The sequence below is a fragment of the Musca vetustissima genome, unplaced genomic scaffold, assembly GCF_032173495.1.
Source record: "Musca vetustissima isolate MV318-11 ecotype Yass unplaced genomic scaffold, APGP_CSIRO_Mvet_v1 utg9142, whole genome shotgun sequence".
NCBI classification, from domain to species: domain Eukaryota; kingdom Metazoa; phylum Arthropoda; class Insecta; order Diptera; family Muscidae; genus Musca; species Musca vetustissima.
The window spans coordinates 472,699-496,162 of NW_026886359.1; the positions used below are offsets into that span (position 1 = coordinate 472,699).

Below are 23,464 nucleotides of genomic sequence, written 5' to 3' on the forward strand. Positions count from 1 at the left end.
CAAAGAACCCACTCAAAAATGACTCTAGAAGTCAAAATAATTTGTAGACATTTTTTCCTCATTATTGAGGAAATATTTTAATTTTTTTCTGAACTCAGACTGCGTTTTACTGGAGATAAATTACTTTTTTTTTCAACCCCAGTAGGTGTAGTTTTTCAAAAAAAAAAAAAAATAAATAAATAAATAAACTCCACAAACGGCGTAGTTTATAAAATAATTTTTCTACAACTCCCCAGATGGCGTAGTGTTTAAAAAGAATTTCTCTACATCTCCCTAGAGGACGTAGTTTTTCAAATTATTTTTATTTAGAACTTCCTAGAGGGCGTATTTTTTCAAAGTATTTTTTTTTTGCAACTCCCTAGAGGGCGTAGGTTTTCAAAGTGATTTTTCTACAACCCCCAGAAGGCGTGGTATTTTTACAACTCCTTAGAATGCGTGATATTTTCAAATAATGTTTTTACCACTCCCCAGAAGGCGTAGGTTTTTAAATATATTTTTTACAATTCCCCAGAAGAAGTGTTTTTTCTGAAGAATTTTTCTACAACTCTCCATATGGTGCAAAATTTCAACAGATTTTTTTTGCAACTTCCCAGAACGTAGTTTATCACACTTATTGTTCTACAGCTCCCTAGAAGGTTTAGTTCTTTTGAATAATTTTTCTACATCTCCCCAGAAGGCGTAGTTTTTCAAACCAAATTTTTAATAACTCCCCAGATGGCTTAGTTTTTCAAAACAATTTTTCAATAACTCGCCAGATGGCGTAGTTTTTCAAAATATTTTTTCTACAACTCCCCAGATGTCGTAGTTTTTCAAAACTTTTCTACAACTCCCCAGATGGCGTAGTTTTTCAAAAATTTTCTACAACTCCCCAGATGGCGCAGTTTTTCAAAAAGAATTTTTCTACAACTCCCCAGATGGCGTAGTTTTTTTTTAAGAAATTTTCCACAACTCCCCAGATGGCGTAGTTTTTCAAATGCATTTTTTACAAATCCCATAGGGCGTAGTTTGTCAAAAGAATTTTTCTACAACTCCCCAGATGGAGTAGTTTTTCAAAAGACTTTTTTACAGCTCCCCAAAAGTCGTGGTTTTTTCTAAATAATTTTTCTACAACTCCCCAGATGGTGTGGCTTTCTTAAAGAATTTTTCTACAACTCCCCAGATGGAGTAGTTTGTCAAATACTTTTTACAGCTCTCCAGAGGTCGTGTTTTTTTCAAAAGTTTTTTTACAACTCCCCAGATGGCGTAGTTTTCCAGTAAACTTTTTCTACAACTACCCAGATGGCGTAGTTTTTCAAAAGAATTTTTTACAACTCTCCAGATGGCGTAGTTTTTCAAAAATAATTTTTCTACAACTCCCAAATGGCGTAGCTTTTCAAAATATTTTTTCTAAAACTCACGAGATGACGTAGTATTTCAAAATAATTTATCTACAACAGATGGCGCTGTTTTCAACAGTATTTGTTACAACTCCCCATTAATTAAAGACTTTTTTAAAACTCCCAAAAGCTGTAGATTTTTTAAAGACTTTTCCCAACTCCCCATGAGTTGAAGATTTTTTAAAGAATTTTTATAAATCCAAGAAGCGTAGATTTTTTTAAGATTTTATTTACAACTCCCCGCATTTTGTGGGTTCTAACATATATTTCTTCCTTTTTCTTAACCAAAAGTCTACCACGATCCACAAAACGGTTAATTTTATTTTGTTGTATATGTGCAACTGTCGGCATTGTTTCCTTTCTCCGTGCTGCTCATAAAAAAGGACTTATTTTTAGTCCATAAAAACAAAATAAAAAAACCCGAAAAAAACATCGAAAATAGCTTAAAGCCACAGAAACAATAGTCTTCGGGGTAATGGCTAAAGCCACTTATTTTTAAGCCGTAAGATAGGCAACACTTTACGGATTTGGAAGAACATTTTTCTAAAAGCCTTAAAGTAGACTAAATTGTGTCAAATTGTTTGGACTATTTCTATGTTGGAGAATAATTTTCTGAAAGCCGGAAAAGTTCCCGAAATTGTGTGAATTTATTTAGGTTTTGAAATATTGGCAAAACAGCAGCTAAAAAGCTATGCTCCTAAATGTAGGCAATATTAAAGGGATATAACAACAGCTGAGCTTACATTTTTGCATTTTGTCCTTATTCTTGAATATCTCTCAATTCAAATGAAAATATCTTTCGGTGTTGTAAGTGCAAAAATTTATAGATTTTTTTCCAAAGACCTTATTTATTTTGCTGTGAAATAAAAATAGTCACCAAATGTTTTCATTTTCCAGGATTTGGTCTTTTGCCATTTGCTTCGTGCAAATACAAAAAAATGTTGGTCATGCTGCAGCAAATTTGTTGACATAAATTTTGTGGTTGTGTTTAGAAATCACCCACACATCACCCACAATCACATTTTAGAAAAAAAATGGTATATTTATTTGAACGAATCTAAATATCTAGGCAATGAAATATTTGTACAAGTGATCCTAGAAGTATGCAATATTTCATTTATATTTATTTTTTTAATTTTGCATATTTATTTTGGGTTGTAATTTTACATTGAACTACGAACAAAAAATAACTCTGTAAGACTGACGTATGTAAGAATTAATATTCCAAAAACATCCTACAAGTATGCAATATTTTTAGAACTTTTTTCAGCATATGATTTGGTCAATCATTTTTTACAGCTCTTTATAATGCGTAGATGTTTTAAATAAATATTTTAATCTTCCCCATAAGGCGTATATTTATAGAAGAACATTCTATGAACTCCACATATGGCGTAGGTTTTTTCAAGAATTTTTCTCTGAACTCCACATAAGGCTTAGATTTTTTGCAGATGTTTTCTCAGCTGTCCATAATTCGTAGATTTTTAAAATAATTTTTTCTCAGCTCTCTATAAGTTATAGATTTATTAAATAATTTTTTCTCTGCTCTCCATAAGGCGTAGCTTTTTTAAAGAATATTTTCTCTGCTCTCCACAAAGAAAGCAGAGATAAGATGTAGATGTTTTAAAGAATTTTTTCTGTGGTCTCCATAAGCCGTAATTTTATTTAAAGATTTTTACACCATACCCCATTTTTAAATATTATTTTATAAGTAAAATACTTAAAAGGATTTCTGAATAATGTGAGTAAAATTTAATGTGCGTATGTCCCCTCAAAAGTAGGCAATTGATTTCAGTAAAATAAACAATCTATTAACCACTTGAAATATCATTAAAAGAAAATTGTTAGACGAACACGCAACAACGTTTAGAAAACATATATAAATAATGAATATCAACACTTCACGGTGGATTAAGGTGGCATAACCCAGTGCGTAGAAGTCCCTTTGTCTTTATTGGTAATATTGTTTGAGGTGGGTAACAAAGACAAATGAACCTTGAAATACACAAAATTTGCGTGTCTTTTTTAATATGATTATTGTTTGTTTATGATAATGTAAAAAAATTAGTTATCTATTTTACCCTGACTCTCCACCTGTCTCTGCATTTTTATTGTGATTTATTAAATGGTACAAATTATTTTAAATGTCAATATTAGTTATACAAGAAACCAGCAACAGTTGTTGACAAGAATAAACAAATTGTATTTTATTGCCTATCATATATGAGCAAGAAAATACAAATAATAATAATTGTTGCCTACTTTAAGGCGGTTGTTACTCATTAACTTGTAACTTTTTATAATTAATTATGCTTGCGTGTCATTGTTTTCTGTTATTATTTTTTTATAATATTATTTATCATTATTTGTTGTTAAAATAAAAAACGTATGTGGATAGATGGTAAAGTTTTTAATTTCATATTTCCCCGTTTGACGTAAATGTCATGGGACCTGATTTTTTTTTTCAAAACACCACAGAAACGTGTTTTAATGCAATTAAATATTAAAAAGTAAAATTCCTAGTCTGTTCCCCCCTCTCTCTCTCTCTCTCTGTAGTTCGTTCACTGTGTCATGGTACAGTTTGAAAATAAAAATGTCATTTTCTGCCCATAAAAGTAGGCTACTGAATGTTTTTCATTCACTTTTCCTTCCTGGTTAACCTTCGTCCAGGTAATTGTTGTGGTCGGGAAATGTGGTGAGATGGGGGGTCCAAATGTAAACACATGTTGTTTTATTACCTTTGGAATATTCTCCCTCAGCACCCACATAATATGCCAGACTTTCTATGCACGTTTTGTTCATTCATTGTTTTTTGCCCCCAAATATATGCAATGGAAATTTGTGGCTTTCTGTGTACACCACCTAGGAAAAAAGTGCATCGCGTGCGAATCGCAATTTCTACGATAATGTCAGATTGTTTGACATCAATTGGTTACAATTGTGCATACATTTGCGTTTTTGCAGTTCTTTTTTCGAACTTACACACGTGTACCTACCACCTTCTTCCTTTCCGCTCCATGGCTGGTAAAAATGCATTATTTTTCTCGTTGTTGTTATTTTTCATGGGCTTCTTAGCCGTCTCGCCAAAGTCAAATGCGGCTCGTTTGGTTTTTTATACAATCAATTAAATTTTTGCTGAAACAACAGGTTGTTGTTGCTATTGTTGGTCGGGTTCTTCTTACATACATTCACCACGCTTCATGTGACCTATGATGTTATTATTTATGACCATATGGAATAATCATAAATCATCATGTTGTTTTGGGTACCTTTGAAAACGATTCGCCTTCCTTCTACGAAAATCGAATTTTAAGCGACATGTGTGGGCATGAACGTTATTTTGTGTATTCATAGGCAAACAAAATTATAATAAATATGTAAATATCCGAAGAAGAAGGTGTAGGAAGGAAACCAAATTACAATATGTTGCCTACTTTGAGGCATAATAAATGTTGCAATATGTGGCATAAATCAATACCAAAACCATACATAAATGTACGTCTTAAAATTACTGCATACTTTAGGGGATATATTAGATGTAATCTATTTTTCTGCTACAAAATATATCAGAATACTAAATATAAGATTTCTGATATTACGGATTTAATAAAAAATATGGCGAGATTGGAAATAAAAAATCTACGCTTTATGGATGTAAAAAATTATTTAAAAGTGTAGTGTATGCTTAGCTCAAAAAAATATATTTAGAAAATCTACGCTTTATGGGAGGCTGAGAAAAAAATTATTTAAAAAATCTACACTTTATGGGAGGCTGAGAAAAAAATTATTTAAAAAATCTACGCTTTATGAGAGGCTGAGAAAAAAATTATTTAAAAAATTTACGCCTTATGGGAGGCTGAGAAAAAAAATATTTAAAAAATCTACGCCTTATGGTAGGCTGAAAAAAATATATTTAAAAAATCTACGCCTTATGGTAGGCTGAAAAAAATATATTTAAAAAATCTACGCCTTATGGTAGGCTGAAAAAAATATATTTAAAAAATCTACGCCTATTGCTCTAGGGGTCCTTGAAAAACATATATTTAAAAAATCTACGCCTTATGGATAGGCTGTGTAAAAAATTATTTAAAAAATCTACGCCTTATGATATGCCTTGAAACTAATTATATAAAAATCTACGCCTTATGATAGGCTGAGAAAAAATTATTTAAAAAATCTACGCCTTATGATAGGCTGAGAAAAAATTATTTAAAAAATCTACGCCTTATGATAGGCTGAGAAAAAATTATTTAAAAAATCTACGCCTTATGATAGGCTGAGAAAAAAATTATTTAAAAAATCTACGCCTTATGGTAGGCTGAAAACATTTTTTTTAAATCTATGCCTTAGTTAGAGCTGAGAAAAAATATATTTAAAAAACTACGTCTTAAGGGGAGTTGAAATAAATATATTTAAAAAATCTACGCCTTATGGGTATTTGAGAAACAATTATTTAAGAAATATTCGCCTTATGATAGGCTGAGAAAAAATTATTTAAAAAATCTACGCCTTATGATAGGCTGAGAAAAAATTATTTAAAAAATCTACGCCTTATGGTAGGCTTTGAAAACATTATTTAAAAAACCTACGTCTTATGGAGACAAAAAATATTTAAAAAATTTACGTTTATGACATATTTCAATAGTTAGCAATTTTCATTGATTTTCCTTTCTTTTCAAATGGTACCTAAAATGTGGTGCCTACTTTTAGGCCTAGGTTTTTTCAAAACACCCCATATTTGTTTTATTTTATTTGATTTTATTTAAACCCAAAGAATATTTTTCCAAATGTGGTGTCTACTTTTAGGCGCTATATTTTCTATATACTGTATATAAGCAAGTATACTTTGGTTTTTCTTAATATCAATTTCTCATTCCACAAAAATTTGTTTTTTATTTGTTGCTTCTTCCACTTATCCCACCCATGTTCCCATAGAAAGAAAATACTTCCAGAGATTTGTTGCCTATTTTAAGGATGCTGTGCATACAAAAGACTTTATTAGGCTTTACTCTTGAATAATGATTGGATACAAGAAGAAGATGAAGAAAAAACAAGAACTCTTATCAAAAAAAAAAATCCTACCAAGAAGACATATACAAACATTTGACACATAAAATATACAGTTTTGAAAAAAAACCATCCAGAACGTGTTATGATACACATACTCGTACATGCTTAATTTAATTTCTATGGAGAAAATAAAAATAAGAAACAAGTTGCCAACACGAAAACAAGTTCAAATGCCAGTGTCGTTTTGTAAAGAAGTGGTAGAGGAAGGCATAGAAAATTACTTTCAAAAGAAAAAAATCACCCTCCTCAAATGTTCATCCTAAATGTATGCTTTGAAATTGTTTGGTGTGAGTGTGTGTGTATGGAGGAGCACGTATTTCCTTAACTTGGTATTCAAGCTATAAATAAAGGAGTGCCTAAAAGTATCCTAAATAAGTTTATTTTGTTTATGGGAATTGTCACATTTTACTTTTTTTTGCTTTTTTGAAGAAGGAAGGGAGGGAGAAAATTTTCCATGAGGATGGAATTTCCTTTGGTGTTGTGATGTTGTTGCTGTTTAAATTTCCAAAACAAATTTTCCGCAATGTTACTTCACTAAGGACACGTATATGTAATTTGCGCAACAGGCTTAACATTTTGAACAGAGTAAATTACTGGGGCCAGCTACTAATTTGTCTAGGGTATTTTTTATTTGCATACTTTTAGGGGGAAGCAGGAGAGAAATAGAGAAATTTAGAGAAAGCGTAGGATAATGACGACAAACATTTAAATAACAATTTACGTAGGTGTTATGTGATGACAATTTGAGCGGAAAAGAATTGGGTAAATAAATTAGTTTAAGTGTATATTATATTAGGTCACTTAAAATTCAGTGTATGAGACGCTTCTGTACATTTTTATTTCCTTAATGAAATGCTGTCTTGACAGTTCTATTACAATTGTCATTTTCAAATTTCAGCCTCATCAGTTTCAAATATCATCAAAGAAATACCCTTGTGGATAATCGCTAACCAAGTTTTACCCATTTTTATTCTGCATTGTGCTCATAACTTATGTCTGTTTATGTCATAGCCATTTATAGCAGCAAAATGATAAATGATTTGGACAGCAATATCAGATCTCTTCTGTACAAATTAGTTTGAAGGACAAAATAAGGCCAGGCTAAATGTAATTGTAACAATAATATGACAAAATGGATTATACTTAATATATTTGGAAGTGTGCTTTAAAATATCTAAAGTACAGCAGCCTAAAAGTAGGCACTATATGGCAACAAGATTTCCCAAAAATTTAATTTAATATTGCATTAAAAAATTTATATTACATTTGTAGCTAAAGCCAAGACATATTTAATATGCCCTAAATTAGCTATATTGTTGTTGCCTAAAAGTAGGCACTACACGTGCTTTAAAATATCAAGAATGTCTAAAAGTAGGCACTATATGGCAACAAGATTTTCCAAAAATTAATTTAACATTGTATTAGGAAATTAATACTGCAATGGTAGCTAATTCCAAGCTATATTTAATATGCCCTTAAACTAGCAATATTGTTGCTGCCTAAAAGTATGCACTACATGACTTCCAGATATTTTAAAAATTAATTAGACATTTCATTGTGAAGCCAATATTGTTGTCAGTTTTAATACACCTCTAAAACTATGCATCTGATTAACATCAAATTAATTATTTTCCTATCCCTTTCGCTCTCTGTCTCTTTTCCTCAATTTGTCTCTCCCTTTCCAAGAAATGTATTGCATTATTAAAACTTTTTTCTTCATTTCATTGCATTTCCCATAGCATATTTTCAGGGCATACGATGCATAGGTATTGTTTTGTGAGAAATCCCTATAGGAATAGATTTTAATTGCATCAATGTGTGAGACAAAAGGATGCGTGCCCTAAGTTTGATAGCAACTACCACTGAGTCATAGTTTTATAATTAAAAGTTGCAGCTTTCGGTGTATTGTGGCATGACAATAGAAAATCGAATAGGATTTGAACTGTGGAAAATCCACGAAGAAGAAGAAGAGACGACAAATCAATAATGATTTGAAAAGAAATAGTGGTGGAATAGAGACAGACAGAATTTGATCGAAAACGAATGAATGCTTAGAGGATTATTTTGAAATTATTGGCAGAACCAAAGAATCCCCGACAATTAAAAACTGATGAATCGTATACACCAATTATAGATTTCACAATGAAAAATGTAACTATTTATTCCTTTCACCACACTATGGTACAGGGTATTATGTCTTTGTGCATATGTTTGTAATATGCAAAAGGAAACGAGCTAGACACATGGTTCCTTTTAAGAATATGCATAGACTCACTTTCTGAGTCGTTTTAAGCATGTCCGACCGTCCGTCCGTCTGCAGATGTTAAATTGTAAACAAAGTACAGGTCGCATTTATAATCCGATTTGGATGAAATTTGGCACAACTCACTTCTTGGCTCAAGGACGAAGCCTATTGAAATTGAAGAAAATCGTTTCGATTTACACGAAATTTGGCATAGCACACTAAATTAAGTCTAGAATGATATCTGATAAGTTTCCTGAAAAATTGGATTTGGATATAGCTCCCGTATATATTTTCGTCCGATTTAATGTAAATGATGAACCAAAGTCCCTAAATATCTTTCGATTTACACGAAATTTGATATAGCACACTAAATAAGGTCTAGAATGAAGTTTGTTAAGTTTCGTGAAAATCGATTCAGATTTAGATATAGCTCACGTATATATTTTCGTCCGATTTGAGGTAAATGGTGCGCCAAAGTCCATAAATATCTTTCGATTTGCACGAAATTTGGCACAGCGTACTAAATTGAGTCTATAATGATGTGTTCTATGTTTCGTGAATATCGGTTTAGATTTAGATATAGCTCCCATATATATTTTCGACCGATTTAATGTAAATGGTGCGCCACAGTCCCTAAATATCTTTCGATTTACACAAATTTTGGTATAGCACACAAAACTAAGTTTAGAATGACGTCAGGTAAGTTTCGGTTCAAATTTAGATATAGCTCCCATATATACTTTCGTCCGATTTAAGGTAAATGGTGCGCCAAAGTCCCTAAATATCTTTCGATTTGGCACAGCAAACTAAATTGAGTCTATAATGATGTGTGCTAAATTTCCTGAAAATCGATTCAGATTTAGATATAACTCCCATATATATTTTCGTCCGATTTAAGTAAATGGTGCGCCAAGGTCCCTATATATCTTTCGATTTGCACGAAATTTCGCATAGCGTACTGAATTGAGTCTGGAATGGTGTGTACTTTATCCTATGTCTGTTTCAGAAATTTGTAAACATTGAATTAATTAAAATCCCTAACAACTTACAAACAAATCGACCCACATCATTATCCCATCATTATTATCCGCCTACCATAACATTTGGCATAAATTAAAAATTCCCAACTAGGCAGGAAAATAATTTAAGCCTTTTTTTGCGGATCGATGTGTCATTATTTAAAAATTTACATGTAAAAGGATAATGCAACGACAGCAGCAGCAACAATAACAAGAAACAAACTACACGGAATGTCTAGTTAAATATTTACAACCCACACACATAGCCAATATATGTAAATATTTAAAAATATACACACATATATGTGTTTGTGTGTGTGTGTCCTTTTTTTAACACACTAGCATGAACATGACAACGTATTTTACAAATGATAATAAATTAAAGCCACAACACATTTATATTTTTGTTGTTGCTGCTGTTGGTTCTACTGGAAATGGAAGCCAACAAAAAATAGGCTGTAACTATTTTGTTGTTGTTTTTTTTTCTCGGACCATAATAACCAGAACATAATAATATAACAAAGTCTATATAAAATAAAAAATATATATTTTTTTGTGTGCGAAAGTAGGAGGATTGTATTGTAAAGGTGTTTGCGCTGAATACCATTGTGTGGCTTATAAGCCACAGAAACATACTATGTATGTGTGTGAGTGAGTGTTTGTGTGCATAAGTTCGAGTTGGTCATAACATTTAGTTTATGGTCAACACTTTACTACAATGACCATTATTACTCCATTCATATATGTATATATCATTATCCATATCCAATACAGATATTGTGTGAATTACATATATATACTTCATATAAGTAATTCACACATGCATACAAATACTATACTATAAGTTGTGTGGATTTTCCTCTAGTCTGAGCCAATTTACGTAGGTGGAAATATTATTGTGTTTTATGTATGTTCGAATGAAAGTGTGTATATGTATGTCGTTGCTGCTCATGGGCTGATGTTATGTTTGTGGTGTTCATCACAAATTTTTATTCCGCTTAATACTTAACTATTTAAGAGGTACAAATGGGAAACTTGATGAAGAATGATAGACATTCAATGAAAACATTTTTTTAAACATCCACATGTAATGATAGTCTCTGAAAAAAAATATTTTTAAAAATCCAAGCCTAAGGATTGACTTTGAACAAAATGTTTTGAAAAATCCATGCCTAATGAGAGGCAAAAAAAAAAACAAGTTAAAAAAGCGTTAAGTTCGGCCGGGCCGAACTTTGGATACCCTCCACCATAGGTATACTAACAGATAATTGAAATGAAAAATTTTGGAAAATACCAAAAAGTGGACCTATACCGACATTTCTAAAAACGGATTATGTAAACCATAATACAAATTTCAAAAATTTGTAATGGATAATTATACCCTCAGCCTTATGCCTAATGAGGGTGTATACAATTTAACACGGTGAAAATGTGCCTCAAATTTAGATTTCATCCAAACTTTGCACATCTTATTATTTCCTCCAAACTTAGTTCAAATTCGAAGATGGGGAATATCGGTCCACTCCTTCTGGAACCTCCACACAGGGGCTAGGTCTAAATGCGGATATAGTTCATTATCGAACCTTACGTTCTAATTTTTTATCTCGCTATCCTCCACAGGTGAATTAATTTAACCAAACACTTAGAACCAAACTCAAAACGCGGAACAAATCAGATAACTATTTTAATATAAAAAAGGGGGTTATATGGGGACTACCCCAAAAAGATGGCAAATATTAATTATTTTTTGGTAGGGCGATTTGTTATCATATACGATTACAAAAAATCAAATTGCAGCGAATTCGGTTGAAAAACGCGCTTAAGAACCCCAAAATACAGAAAATTGGTGGTACCCTTATAGAGGGGCTATCCGAAAAAACGGACCTTTATTTGTAATTTTTAGTGGAGAGATTTGCTACCCAATAAGAACTCGAAGTACTAAATTACAGCCAATTCGGTCGAAAAATACGATCAGAACCCCCAAAATACCGGAAATTTGGGTTTACCGTTATATGGGAACTACCAGAAAAAGTGGACCTATATTTATAATTTTTAGTGGAGTAATTTAGTACACAAGAAAAAACCAATGTACCAAATTTCAGTGAATTCGGTTATAAAACGAGGCCAAGAACCCCAAAATATCGAAAATTGGGTGTAACTTTATATGGGGCCTATCAGAAAAAATGGACCTATATTTATAATTTTTATTAGGAAGATTTGCTACCCAATAAGAACTCAAAGTACCAAATTTCAGCTAATTCTGCTGAAAAATGCGATCAAAACCCCAAAAATACCGAAAATTTGGGGGTATTCTTATATGGGTACTATCCGAAAAAATGGACCTATATTTATAATTTTTTAGTAGGAAGATTTGCCACCCAATAAGAACTCAAAGTAACAAATTTCAGCGAATTCAGTTGAAAACGCGCTCAAGAACCTCAAAATACCGAAAATTTGGGGTGTACCCTTATATGGGGGCTATCCGGAAAAATGGATCTATATTTATACGTTTTTAGTAGGAAATTTTGCTACCCAATAAGAACTCAAAGTACCAAATTTCAGCGAATTCCGCTAAAAAATGCGATCAAAACCCCAAAAATACCGAAAATTTGGGATACCCTTATATCCGAAAAAATGGACCCATATTAAACATTTTTTGCGAAGTGATTGGCTACCCAATAAGAACTCAAAGTACCAAATTTCAGCGAATTCAGTTGGGGGTACGCTTAGGCATAGCTTCCATATAAGGAAGTTATGCCTAAACGTGGACCGATGTAGCCCATCTTCGAAGTTGACCTGCCTACAGATAAAAGACGACTCTATCCAATATTTTGGCAATCTATCTCAATTCGTTTAGACGCTAGAGTGGTTACAACAGACAGATATTCTTAAATCGTCATAGAATTTTACGCTGATCAAGAAATATATATACTTTATAGGGTCGGAAATGATTATTTCGATGCGTTACAAACGGAAAAACTCTTTGTTATACCCTCCATACTATGGTGGAGGGTATAAAAAAATCCATAAAACTATGCCTTATTTAAGATCATAAAAAATATTTTTAAAAATTCTTTCCTGATTTTTTGTAGGTAAGTTATAGGTTCTAAGTCTTCATTGTATAGGCCACAGTTGCATTTATATTTTTCTTTTCTAAAATATTTTTCCATTCCATTTGTTTAAGTAAATCTTTTTTCTAAATACCTAAAAGTATGCTTTTATTTTTGTTTGCATTTATTTTTTTCCTTTGCATATGCCTAAAAGTATGCCATCCATTATTATTACAACACCCTCTTAGCATTTTCTCTAGATGTGTGTGTATATCATTTTCATTGTTTTCACAGTTTTCTACGTTTTTTCAGATTTTTTGTTGGCATACGACTTTTGTTTTGTATTTGCAGTTTTTCCTATCTGCTCAATGTTGCACGGTAATGTCACTACTGTTGCTACTTGTGGCAGCAATTATTACTTGGTGAAAAAAAAACCGGGAAAGTAGGGTGTTTGTAATATTTGCCAAAGGATATTCTTCGAAATCTGGGTTATTGGGCAAATTGCTGGTATTTTATGTTGTTAATGGCATTTTTTGTTGCTGTTATGGTGTGAATGGCAACATTCGCATATACCCATGTTAAGGGACTTTGACATAGGACATAGAAAAGGACGACATAGTAAATGGCAAATAAAAATAGACGATGAGAACGACAGCGTCGATGTCGACGGAGAAGAAAACTATATCTGATAAATATTTACTATGTTGACCCAATGACATTATTTGCTGCATATGAGGCATTGGTGGTATGAGGAAGGCTGAGGGGAGAGTGCTAAAATTCACTACCATCTCCTGGCGTTTATTTCAATAGAATTTGTTGTGTCCACAACTCGGCTATCTTTGATTGCATATATCCTTCTTCTTTTTTGTGTTTTGGTATCACACAGAAAAGGGAAATAATGAAACGGAGGTCATAAATATATAGCTGAAGCATACAAAGAAACAGCAATAACAACAACAATAAAAAAATCCACCATTCATTGTCAGCAACAACAAATTGACGACCACGACAACAACGTTTACGATGAAAATTTTGACGTCAGTTTCTCTAGTATTCAATTAATGTGGATGGTGGGGGCCAACATTAGCCGACGTTCGCTTAAGTGTCTGTCTGTCCGTGCGCTATAATTTCATTAGCCTTGAGGCGTTTCATTTTCTTTTTTTACTATGGTGAAAATGTATCAATTTTCTTTTCTTTCGTTCTTAATTCTTTCCTAGACTCGTAGTGACGTAGAAAAAAGAAAATGAGGCAAATGAAGGATGCTTGGAGACAAAGCGCACTTGGCATGGGGTATATAAATGGGGGCCGGGGTTAGGTGCAGTCAGGATATTTCTTGACATTGTGTTGTGTGTTATTTGTCAACTGTTAGAAAAGTTTTTTTCTATTTTTTTGTTCAAAAATTATTTACAATTTATTATCCTGTAAGCTATAAGGTCGCTCGCAACTAGGCGGCTGTCAAATAATGTCTTTTCGCATTTTATTTATGGGTCTAGCGGCAAAGTTTCTTGTTCAACTTTGTAGGAGGAAGAAGTATGCCTAAATAGTTCCAAACTTCTTTCCAAAGTATACTTTAAGGCTATTATAAAATGTCGTTAGAAACATTTGCATACTTTTATGCATTTTTTTTGTAGTTTTTTTTTATTGGTCTATTTTGTTGTGGTTTTTTATTTGGTTGTAAAATTCAACAATTTTATTAGCCCTCAAAGCAAATAAGGAAACTACTTGAACATTATTTAAACATAATTTCCTTTCCATAAACCCCACAAAAAAATAAAACTCCACGGAAATTCAAGCTAACAAAACCTTGAGTAACGCCCACAAGTCTGCTTTTATTCGTTCAAAAATGAGAGCTTAAAAGTTTCCGCTAAATTGCTGCATTTGGGGGGTTTTTCTTATTCATTGAACTTCACCTTTTTACGAAGGCTAAATAATAACGAAATAAAAATTATTGCTACGGACTACAGGCATGGGAATTTTAATTATTACAACAACACGCGAAATTATATATATTTTTTAATCATGAAGACCTATGACAAATTTTCTCTAAAGAAAAAAAATATTTTCAGTCCCCTGAGATATAAAAAAATTGCCCAGCCTTCTGAGAAAAATATTCCTTTGAGAAAATTCAGTTTTGGCGTTTGAGGATTTTTATATACACTCCCTTAAATGCGTACATAATGATCCGCTTCTGGTCGCCAATAAAGATTCTCTATGGTAGCCTGTAGAGTCCGCCTTGTATTCGTGAATAACTATAAGACCTACTTCTGGTTGCCAATGAGGAAATCCTACTGGTGGCCTATAAATACCGTCATCTTATACTCATTTCTATTCTATTCCCCTTCTGGCAATTTATACAGACCCTATCAGGTCACCTTTATGGTCGACAAAAAGACTCACTTTTGGTCGCCTAAAAATACACTCTTCAATTTAGTCCAAAAACTTTTATTAAACCCCATCAGAGACACCCATTTCGCGGTTTGCCCTATTCAAAGTAATAAAAATTAGTGTTTTTTCTTTCTTTCTTAAAAACTTTCAGTCATTATGTAGTTCCAGGCCTCGAAACTTCAAAAATGTTATTTTTTGTGATATTATTCAGATCCATGTCGGATCAAGGTCTCATACGCTTCCATTGTCCTCATTAGTTGTACCCAACATCGTTAAAAACCATCAGAGATATTTTTAAACTGTGGTGAGTTTGTATAAAAATTCACCACACCTGATTTCGGATTTCGTTCAAAATCATCAGAGACACTTGTTTTCAATGAATAATTAATCAAGTAAAAAGCCTCTATAAAAATTACTGGAATGGAAAATCGCTGTTTGTCTTCCAGACCCTATATGTTCCTAAAAATCCTAAAAATTTTTTGTGATATTATTCAGCTCCTTGTCGGATAAAGGTCGATTTCGTTAAAAATCATCAGAGACATTTATTTCCAATGAATACTTTATCAAGAAGAGTTATTTTGGCATATTCGAATGTTTTTGATCTGTGGTGAGTTTCTATAAATATTCACCATACCTCGCCTTTTGGTTAAAAAAGCTCGTTGTCATCCTCCATGTAATAACTTTCAGTTCCAGGCCTCGAAGCTTCTAAAATGTATTTTGTTGTGAAATGAATCAGATCCTTTGCGGATAAAAACCTCATTCTTTCCATAATCGTTTTTAGATGTATCCAATTTGCTTAAATAATATCAGAGACACTTATTTTAAATTTATAAATTTAAGCCTGACTATTTTGCAAAAACAAAATACAAAATTGTTCTTTGTTCCCTCTAAAGTAATTACCTAATGTGTCTTCAATTTTCAAACCACCTGAACTCATATTTCATTTCAGTAGTCTGTGGTGAATAATTCATATTTTACCACTTTTTCTTTAAAAAATCACGAAAAACTATATTTTTCAATGTGTCTATAATCAGAAATTACTAATATTGCATTTGTAAAAATTTTTTTTTTTTCACCACACATAATTAATATAAATGTCTGATATAAAAATTGTTGTATAATTTGTATGATAATTAATTAAATTCACCACACTTAACATTATTAATATTTTTCCAATGTTCCTCAAACGCCTACAAATACACATACAGCATCTGCTTACCTTTTGTCTTACTGGTAATGTCAAAAGGTAGCTTATTGTCATTACATTGTAATGCCAAAAATGGGCCAATAAGTTACAATAATTTTATATGTTTTACTATTGTTTTGTAACAATTACTAAAAAATTAGCTTAAATAAAAAATAATGCATTTTAGATGCTTCACAAATCCTGATACATTTTTATGGTTATTCTCACCTCTTATGGTCTCAATATTCCAGTACATGCCTATATATTGCTCCTTAGTATTTTTTTTTGTCCAAATTTCGAAAATTTTTGTCCTTCGATCAAATTTTTCTTTATCAAGAAATCAAAGCATATTTTAAGGGGGTTGGTTGCCGCATTCGAGTCACAGCCAGCACCACCACCCCTATGACAATGAGAAACCTTTAACGTCATCACAAAAACGAAAAAAATATCTATAATTTGCCTTTATTGTGTTACCCACTAGACAAGACACATTTTTGCATGTTATGTGTTAGTGGTTACTATCATAAATTCCACCTCTCCCTGCATACTGCAATCCCTTCGTCGTACAAATTCCCACTGCATTTCCTAGAGAAAATCAAATTAGAAACAAAATTCATGGGCGAACTTAAAGTGTATCTAAGAAATTCAAGTTCATGTACTATGCCAATATTGAATATTGCATGTCGTTTGTGGGTTAGACTAGGTTTATTGAAGACAAGGGAAGGGTTTAGAGGGGGTAAGGTGGTCGATTGCCTTATTATGTGGCCCCTCTGTATATTTATTTTTGTTGTTGTTCAGTCATAATGCAGATTTAATAATATTATGAATGCACAAAAATAGGCGGAACTATGAACAAAATAAAATGCCGGTATACACAGACGGCTCATTTACTGTCATATATTCAGGGCCGGATGATTTTTTTGTTATTGCTATTGTTGTGGTTGTTGCTGTTGTCTTGTTTATTGGCATTATTATGACATTTTGACGATTTTCCAACGGAGGTTTGTTTTTTATTTTATTTGTAATGATTTTAGCAAATATTTTGATTCATGTGTTTAACTTTTTTTATCGTTGTTGTTTTTTTTTCTTTCAGGAAATAACGAATAAACGTAGCTGCAAAAGGGTAAGCTTTACACACAATCATATAATTGAGTTATTTTTAAATATATCCCCTAAAACTATGCACCACAATTAATATGAATAAAACAATGTCGTCAAAAATCACGAAAAATTACAATAAATAAGTTTTTGTAGCCCAAAAGTATTAATTTTGAGTTTTCATAAAATTTCACCATGTGGTGAGTTTCTATAAAAATTAACCACACTTAGTTTTTTCATGAAAATTATTATTTTAATAATTTCCTAGTTAAATGCTATACAAATAAGTGGCCTAGCCACATCGTAAGGTTAGTTTCAGCCGTGGTGAATTTTTATTTTACAGTTTTTTTTTGCTCTCCAATTATGATAAAATAAACAAATTTTAGTTTTTAAATTTTCTGTTTGTTATCCAGTTAATTTTTAACAACATTTTATGTTAATAATATTCAAAATTGGAATAACTTACTATTTTTCGTGTAATACTTGACTGTGGTGAATAAGGGTTGCGTTTTAACACTGTCAAATTTAATTGGGAATCGCAAAAAATTAAAACAATGATGTTTTTAGTGCTCCAGTAGCATTTTTTTGCATTTCCATAAAATTTCACCCCGTGGTGAGTTTCTATAAAAATTCACCACACTTTGTTTTTCGATGAATATTTTTATTTTAATCGTTTCCTAGTTAAATGTGGTAAAAATAAGTCGTCAAGCTATATCTAAATGCCTGTTTCTGCCATGGTGAATTTTTATCTTAAAGTTTTTATGCCCTCCAATTATGATAAAATAAAAAATATTTAGGGGAGAGGGGGGCACCTTTGAACACTTTTTGCTTTCAAGCCTTATAATTTTTTTTATTTTATAATTTTTTGTTTCTTATAAATTTTAACTAATAGGTACATATGTAACCTTTAAAATCAATATACATATGACATACTATAAGCTTGATAAATATATTTTATTACTGTTTTAATGAAAATTAAAGTGTTTAATAGCCCCCCCAGGGTTAAAGCTTTGAACAGGGGTTGACATTTTTGAACGACATGGTTATTTACAGTGTTTATGTTCAAATATATATATGTATTGTATTCATATATATCAGAAATGCATTAATTCATTAAAATATATATAAAAATGTTAAAAAATTAAAAAATTTAGATCAAAAGTTATTAAAACATAAAATGACTTAAAAACAAAAATTAACATGGTGAAAAATACAGTTAATTTCGTAATCTTATTAGCCCATTTGAAATTTTGAGAAATCGAAGCCAAAAGTTAAAAACTCCTTTTTTACTCGAGTTTAATGTGAATGTTCAAAGGTGCCCCACCCATGGAATTTTACGGAAATTCAAAATAACTTTTTTTGTAATAAATATATATGAAAGAAATTACATTAGTTATGTTTGAAATGATTGTTGGAATGCAAAAAGTTTGTTTGACGAAAGAAAACTATCACAGAATTCTTCCTGCGCCCTTACAAAAAAATGAATAAAAGTTTACAATGACACTGAGAAAACATGGTCACCCATGCACAATTTTTCGATAACTGAAAAAGCAAGCCAAAGTGGTTTACGTATATAGAGAACAAGATTGCCATATACAAAAATGTGGTTGTGGGTCGGAAAAATATTAAACCAAGATTTTATGAGCGCTGTTCAAAGGTGCCTCACGTTCAAAGGTGCCCCCCTCTCCCCTATTTAATATTTTCATTTTGTTATCCAAGTTAATTTTCAACAAAATGTTAACTTAATAATATTCAAAATTACAATAACATGAGATTTTCATGTAATAACTGACCGTGGTGAGTAAGGTTTGCATTTCGACACTGCCAAATCTCGTAAGGAATCGCAAAATATTGAAATAATGACGTTATTAGTGCTCCAGAAGTATTTATTTTGCATTTCCATAAAACATTATCTGAAATAAATTTCCTTCAATCAAATATCACAATTATTAAAATACGACATTTGTTCCACCTCATATGTATTAATTTCACAGCGTGGTGAGTTGCTCTAAAAATTCATCACATTCCGTTTTTTCTTGAAAATCGTTCTTTATGAAGTTTCTAAGTGACATGTGACAAAATTATGGGACCTAGTCATATAACAAGATCAGTTATCGAAGTAGTGAATATAAAATTCAATGTTTAAAACCCTAAACCCAATAACATTTCAAAATTAAAAATTTTAAAATTAAAAATTTAACCCTTAATTTGCTTGATATTTGAACCCTTTGAAAAAAGAAAAATTTCCAACTCACCTCATTAATTCAAAAGTGATACACAAATGTTTCCTAAAATACATATAATCCAACATGTGTATAACATTATGAGATCCATCGGCATCCTTTTCACGCAACTCATCCAATATATTCAATTCAACCACAGCCTGATTGAGAAAACGTTTCTTATTGCGTATGATTTTTATGGCCACATGGGTATTGGTTTTGTGATCCAAGGCGCGTATGACCTGGCCAAAGCTACCCTTACCAATTATTTCGAGTATTTCATAACGAAAGGCGATGTGATCATGTTCAATCTGAAAACAAAGAAATTTTATTTTTTATTTGTATTTTATGGAGTGTTTTTTGTTTTCAACTCACAATTTTATAATTTCCCAATTCATCATCATAACCCGAATTGGTAGTGGAAGCGGCTGGCTTATTGGAGTAATTCTTATTGGCATTTTGACCAAAATACCAAATTTCCTTGTAGACTTTGAGCTCTTCGAATTCCATGTCAGTTAAATAGTTACTGTATTTTTTAACAAGTTCTGGAAAAACGAAAATAAAAAATAATTTAATAATTAAGCCTAAAAGCATGCTTTATTTTTTTCGTTAGCATAGTTGTGTTTTCTGCCACTCTTTGTATTTGTTTTTTATTTTTTTTTTCACATTTATTTTGCCCCCTAATTAATACTTGACATTTCTCGTTGCCCAGATTGCCTTTTGGCATGAATACATTGAGATTTTTTTTATTCGTTCGTTTTGTTTGTTTTAATAAAACTTTGTGAAGTGACATTTTCTAAATGGAGCTGCTCTACATAGGAAAAAAATAAAACCCCTGCCACATACGCATTATGGCCTTGGCCTTATTGACATAGTCATAGTGATGTGAACAAATACAAGAGCTTTGGCAAACTAAAAAACAACGTCAGTATTATTATGCATGAAATGTGAAAATTCAACATGGGGAATATCATTAACATTAAAAAATAGAAAACTAAAACTAAAGCATGCTTTTAAACCCTCAAGCCTAAAAGCATACTTTAGTTTTTTTTTGTTTGTTTTTCTGTTTTTTCTTTTTCAAAATGTTATTTATAAAGTCGTGTCCCATTTTAATTTTCCCGCTTACCTGATGGTGTCATCGGTGTTATACATTTCATTTCATCTCTGCCTGAATTGGCACTACCCGTACTGCTGTTCGACTTTGTTGACGAACCCCGTTCACCGCTTGATGAATTGCCATGTGACGACACGGTATTTGAAGAGACGGGTGAACCTAGATTATTGTTGTTGTTATTATTATTGTTGCTATTGCTGTTGTTATTATTGTTATTTAGATTGCCATTCGATGGACTGCGATGTGAACTTTGCTGTTGTTGCATTTGTGATGTATGATGATGGCCATTCGAGTGATGATGATTGTTGCGGGATGAGCCACGTGTTGTGCCATTACTGCAGAGATTTGGTAAATCGATACGTGAATTGGAGAGACGTGCATCACGATCACGACGACATTTGTCGTTGTCGATCTGAACCTGGAAGTAATTGAGGGGAGGATAGATTAATATTTGTATATATTTTAACAAATAAAAAAATAGCCTTCAAGGCATACTATTAGGCCTGGATTATTTAAAAATATGTTTCAAGGTATACTGTTAGGTGTGGATTATTTAAAAACAATTTTAGGGCATACTATTAGGCGTGGATTATTTAAATATATTTTTCAAGGCATACTATTAGGCGTGAAATTAAAAAATGTCAAGACATACTATTAGGCGTGGAATTAAAAAATGTCAAGGCATACTATTAGGCGTGGAATTAAAAATGTCAAGGCATACTATTAGGCGTGGAATTAAAAAAATGTCAAGGCATACTATTAGGCTTGGAATAAAAAAATGTCAAGGCATACAATTAGGCGTGGATTATTTAAAAATGTTTTCAGAGCATACAGTTAGGGATGGATTGTTTAAAAATGTTTTTCAATATTTTTCAAGGCATACAATTAGGCGTGGATTATTTAAAAATGTTTTCAGAGCATACAGTTAGGGATGGATTGTTTAAAAATGTTTTTCAATATTTTTCAAGGCATACTATTAGGCGTGGATTATTTTAAGATATTTTTCAAGGCATACTATTAGGCGTGGATTATTTTAAGATATTTTTCAAGGCATACTATTAGGCGTGGATTATTTTAAGATATTTTTCAAGGCATACTATTAGGCGTGGATTATTTTAAGATATTTTTCAAGGCATACTATTAGGCGTGGATTATTTTAAGATATTTTTCAAGGCATACTATTAGGCGTGGATTATTTTAAGATATTTTTCAAGGCATACAATTAGGCGTGGATTATTTTCAAGGCATACAATTAGGCGTGGATTAGTTTAAGATATTTTTCAAGGCATACTATTAGGCGTGGATTATTTAAAAATAATTAGACCTGGATTATATGAAAAATATTTTTCAAGGCATACAATTAGGCATGGATTTTAACAAAATATTTCTCAAGGCATACAATTAGTTTTGAATATTATATTATATTTATATTTTTGAAGCACTAAAATTTGGCCTAAAAATATTCGTGGATTCCAAAAATTTTTAAAGCCTAAAAATATTATTCTAGGAGAAAAAGAGGCGATTACATGGCCCCTTAATTATATTTTTTTTTATCCAAAAGTAATACCTACTTTTAGGCTGTACTTTATTAAACACGTTTCCACAACTTTTTCTCAATTAACATTTTGTCACACATAATCTTCCAGCTCATTAAAGTTTTAACAATGCCATTAAATAATATAATAATGTCAGGCATAACATTGACATTCAAATTAGTTTCACTAATCTTCAGACCACAAAGTAATGATTTAATACTTAGATGATAATTTATTAAGTTTATTGAGTTATTTGGCTTATTTTTTCCTAATTTGTAATATAATATATTTGCACGAGTTATAAAAAGTTTTGATAAAGTCTCTTTGGTAATTAGTACCACAACTTTTTTTCATTGTGCAAAAAAGTTATGCCGACTATTGGGCTAATTTGACCTTGTTGACAAAATTAAAGAAAAAAATATAATCTACTTTTAGGATGAAACGTGTAGAACATATGTGAACCTATTTTTTTGTAAAAGTTTTAATTATTTTGACATTGACATTCGAAAAGAAGTAGCCTCACCTACATTTATTGCCATTTTTCCACGTGTGCCTTTACAGATTAATTTAATTTATTTACTTCCTTAATAAAAGTATATTTCTAGGAGCACGAGGAAATTTATAGACATAGGAATTTGTGTGTAAATATTTTTATTTGCAAACATTTGCTTTGGTTCTCACGTTAATGCAGCAACAAATAACTGCTACAAAAAATATTTATAGTTCTTGAAAATATTTTTTTAAAAATCTACGCCAAGTAGCAAACCTTGAAGGCTTTGAAGGCCACGCCTTTTGAAAAAATTATTTTAAAAATCCACCCCTATTAGTAAGCCTTGAAGGCCCTGAAAAAAATTATTTAAAAAATCCACGCCTATTAGTAGGCCTTGAAAAAAAGTATTTAAAAAATCCACGCCTATTAGTAGGCCTTGAAAAAAGTATTTAAAAATCCACGCCTATTAGTAAGCCTTGAAGGCCCTGAAAAAAATTATTTAAAAAATCCACGCCCATTAGTAGGCTTTGAAAAAAAAAGTATTTTAAAAATCCACGCCTGTTATTATCCACGCCTTTTGGTGATCCTTGTAAAAATTATTTTAAAAATCCACGCCTATTAGTAGGCCACGCCTTTTTATGGTCCTTGTAAAAATTATTTAAAAAATCCACGCC

General features: G+C 31.5%; 1 protein-coding gene across 1 annotated transcript in view; it reads right to left on the reverse strand.

The window, feature by feature from the left end:
• LOC133333851 (dual specificity tyrosine-phosphorylation-regulated kinase 2) overlaps positions 1 to 23,464 on the reverse strand; it is a 34,055-nt gene that overhangs the window by 9,714 nt on the left and 877 nt on the right. The window contains exons 2-4 of the mRNA XM_061542162.1: positions 20,778 to 21,183; positions 20,027 to 20,196; positions 19,685 to 19,962 (exon numbers count right to left, since the gene is read on the reverse strand). Of these exons, the coding sequence (XP_061398146.1) occupies positions 19,685 to 19,962; positions 20,027 to 20,196; positions 20,778 to 21,183 (854 nt within the window). The remainder of the gene's footprint in view (positions 1 to 19,684; positions 19,963 to 20,026; positions 20,197 to 20,777; positions 21,184 to 23,464) is intronic.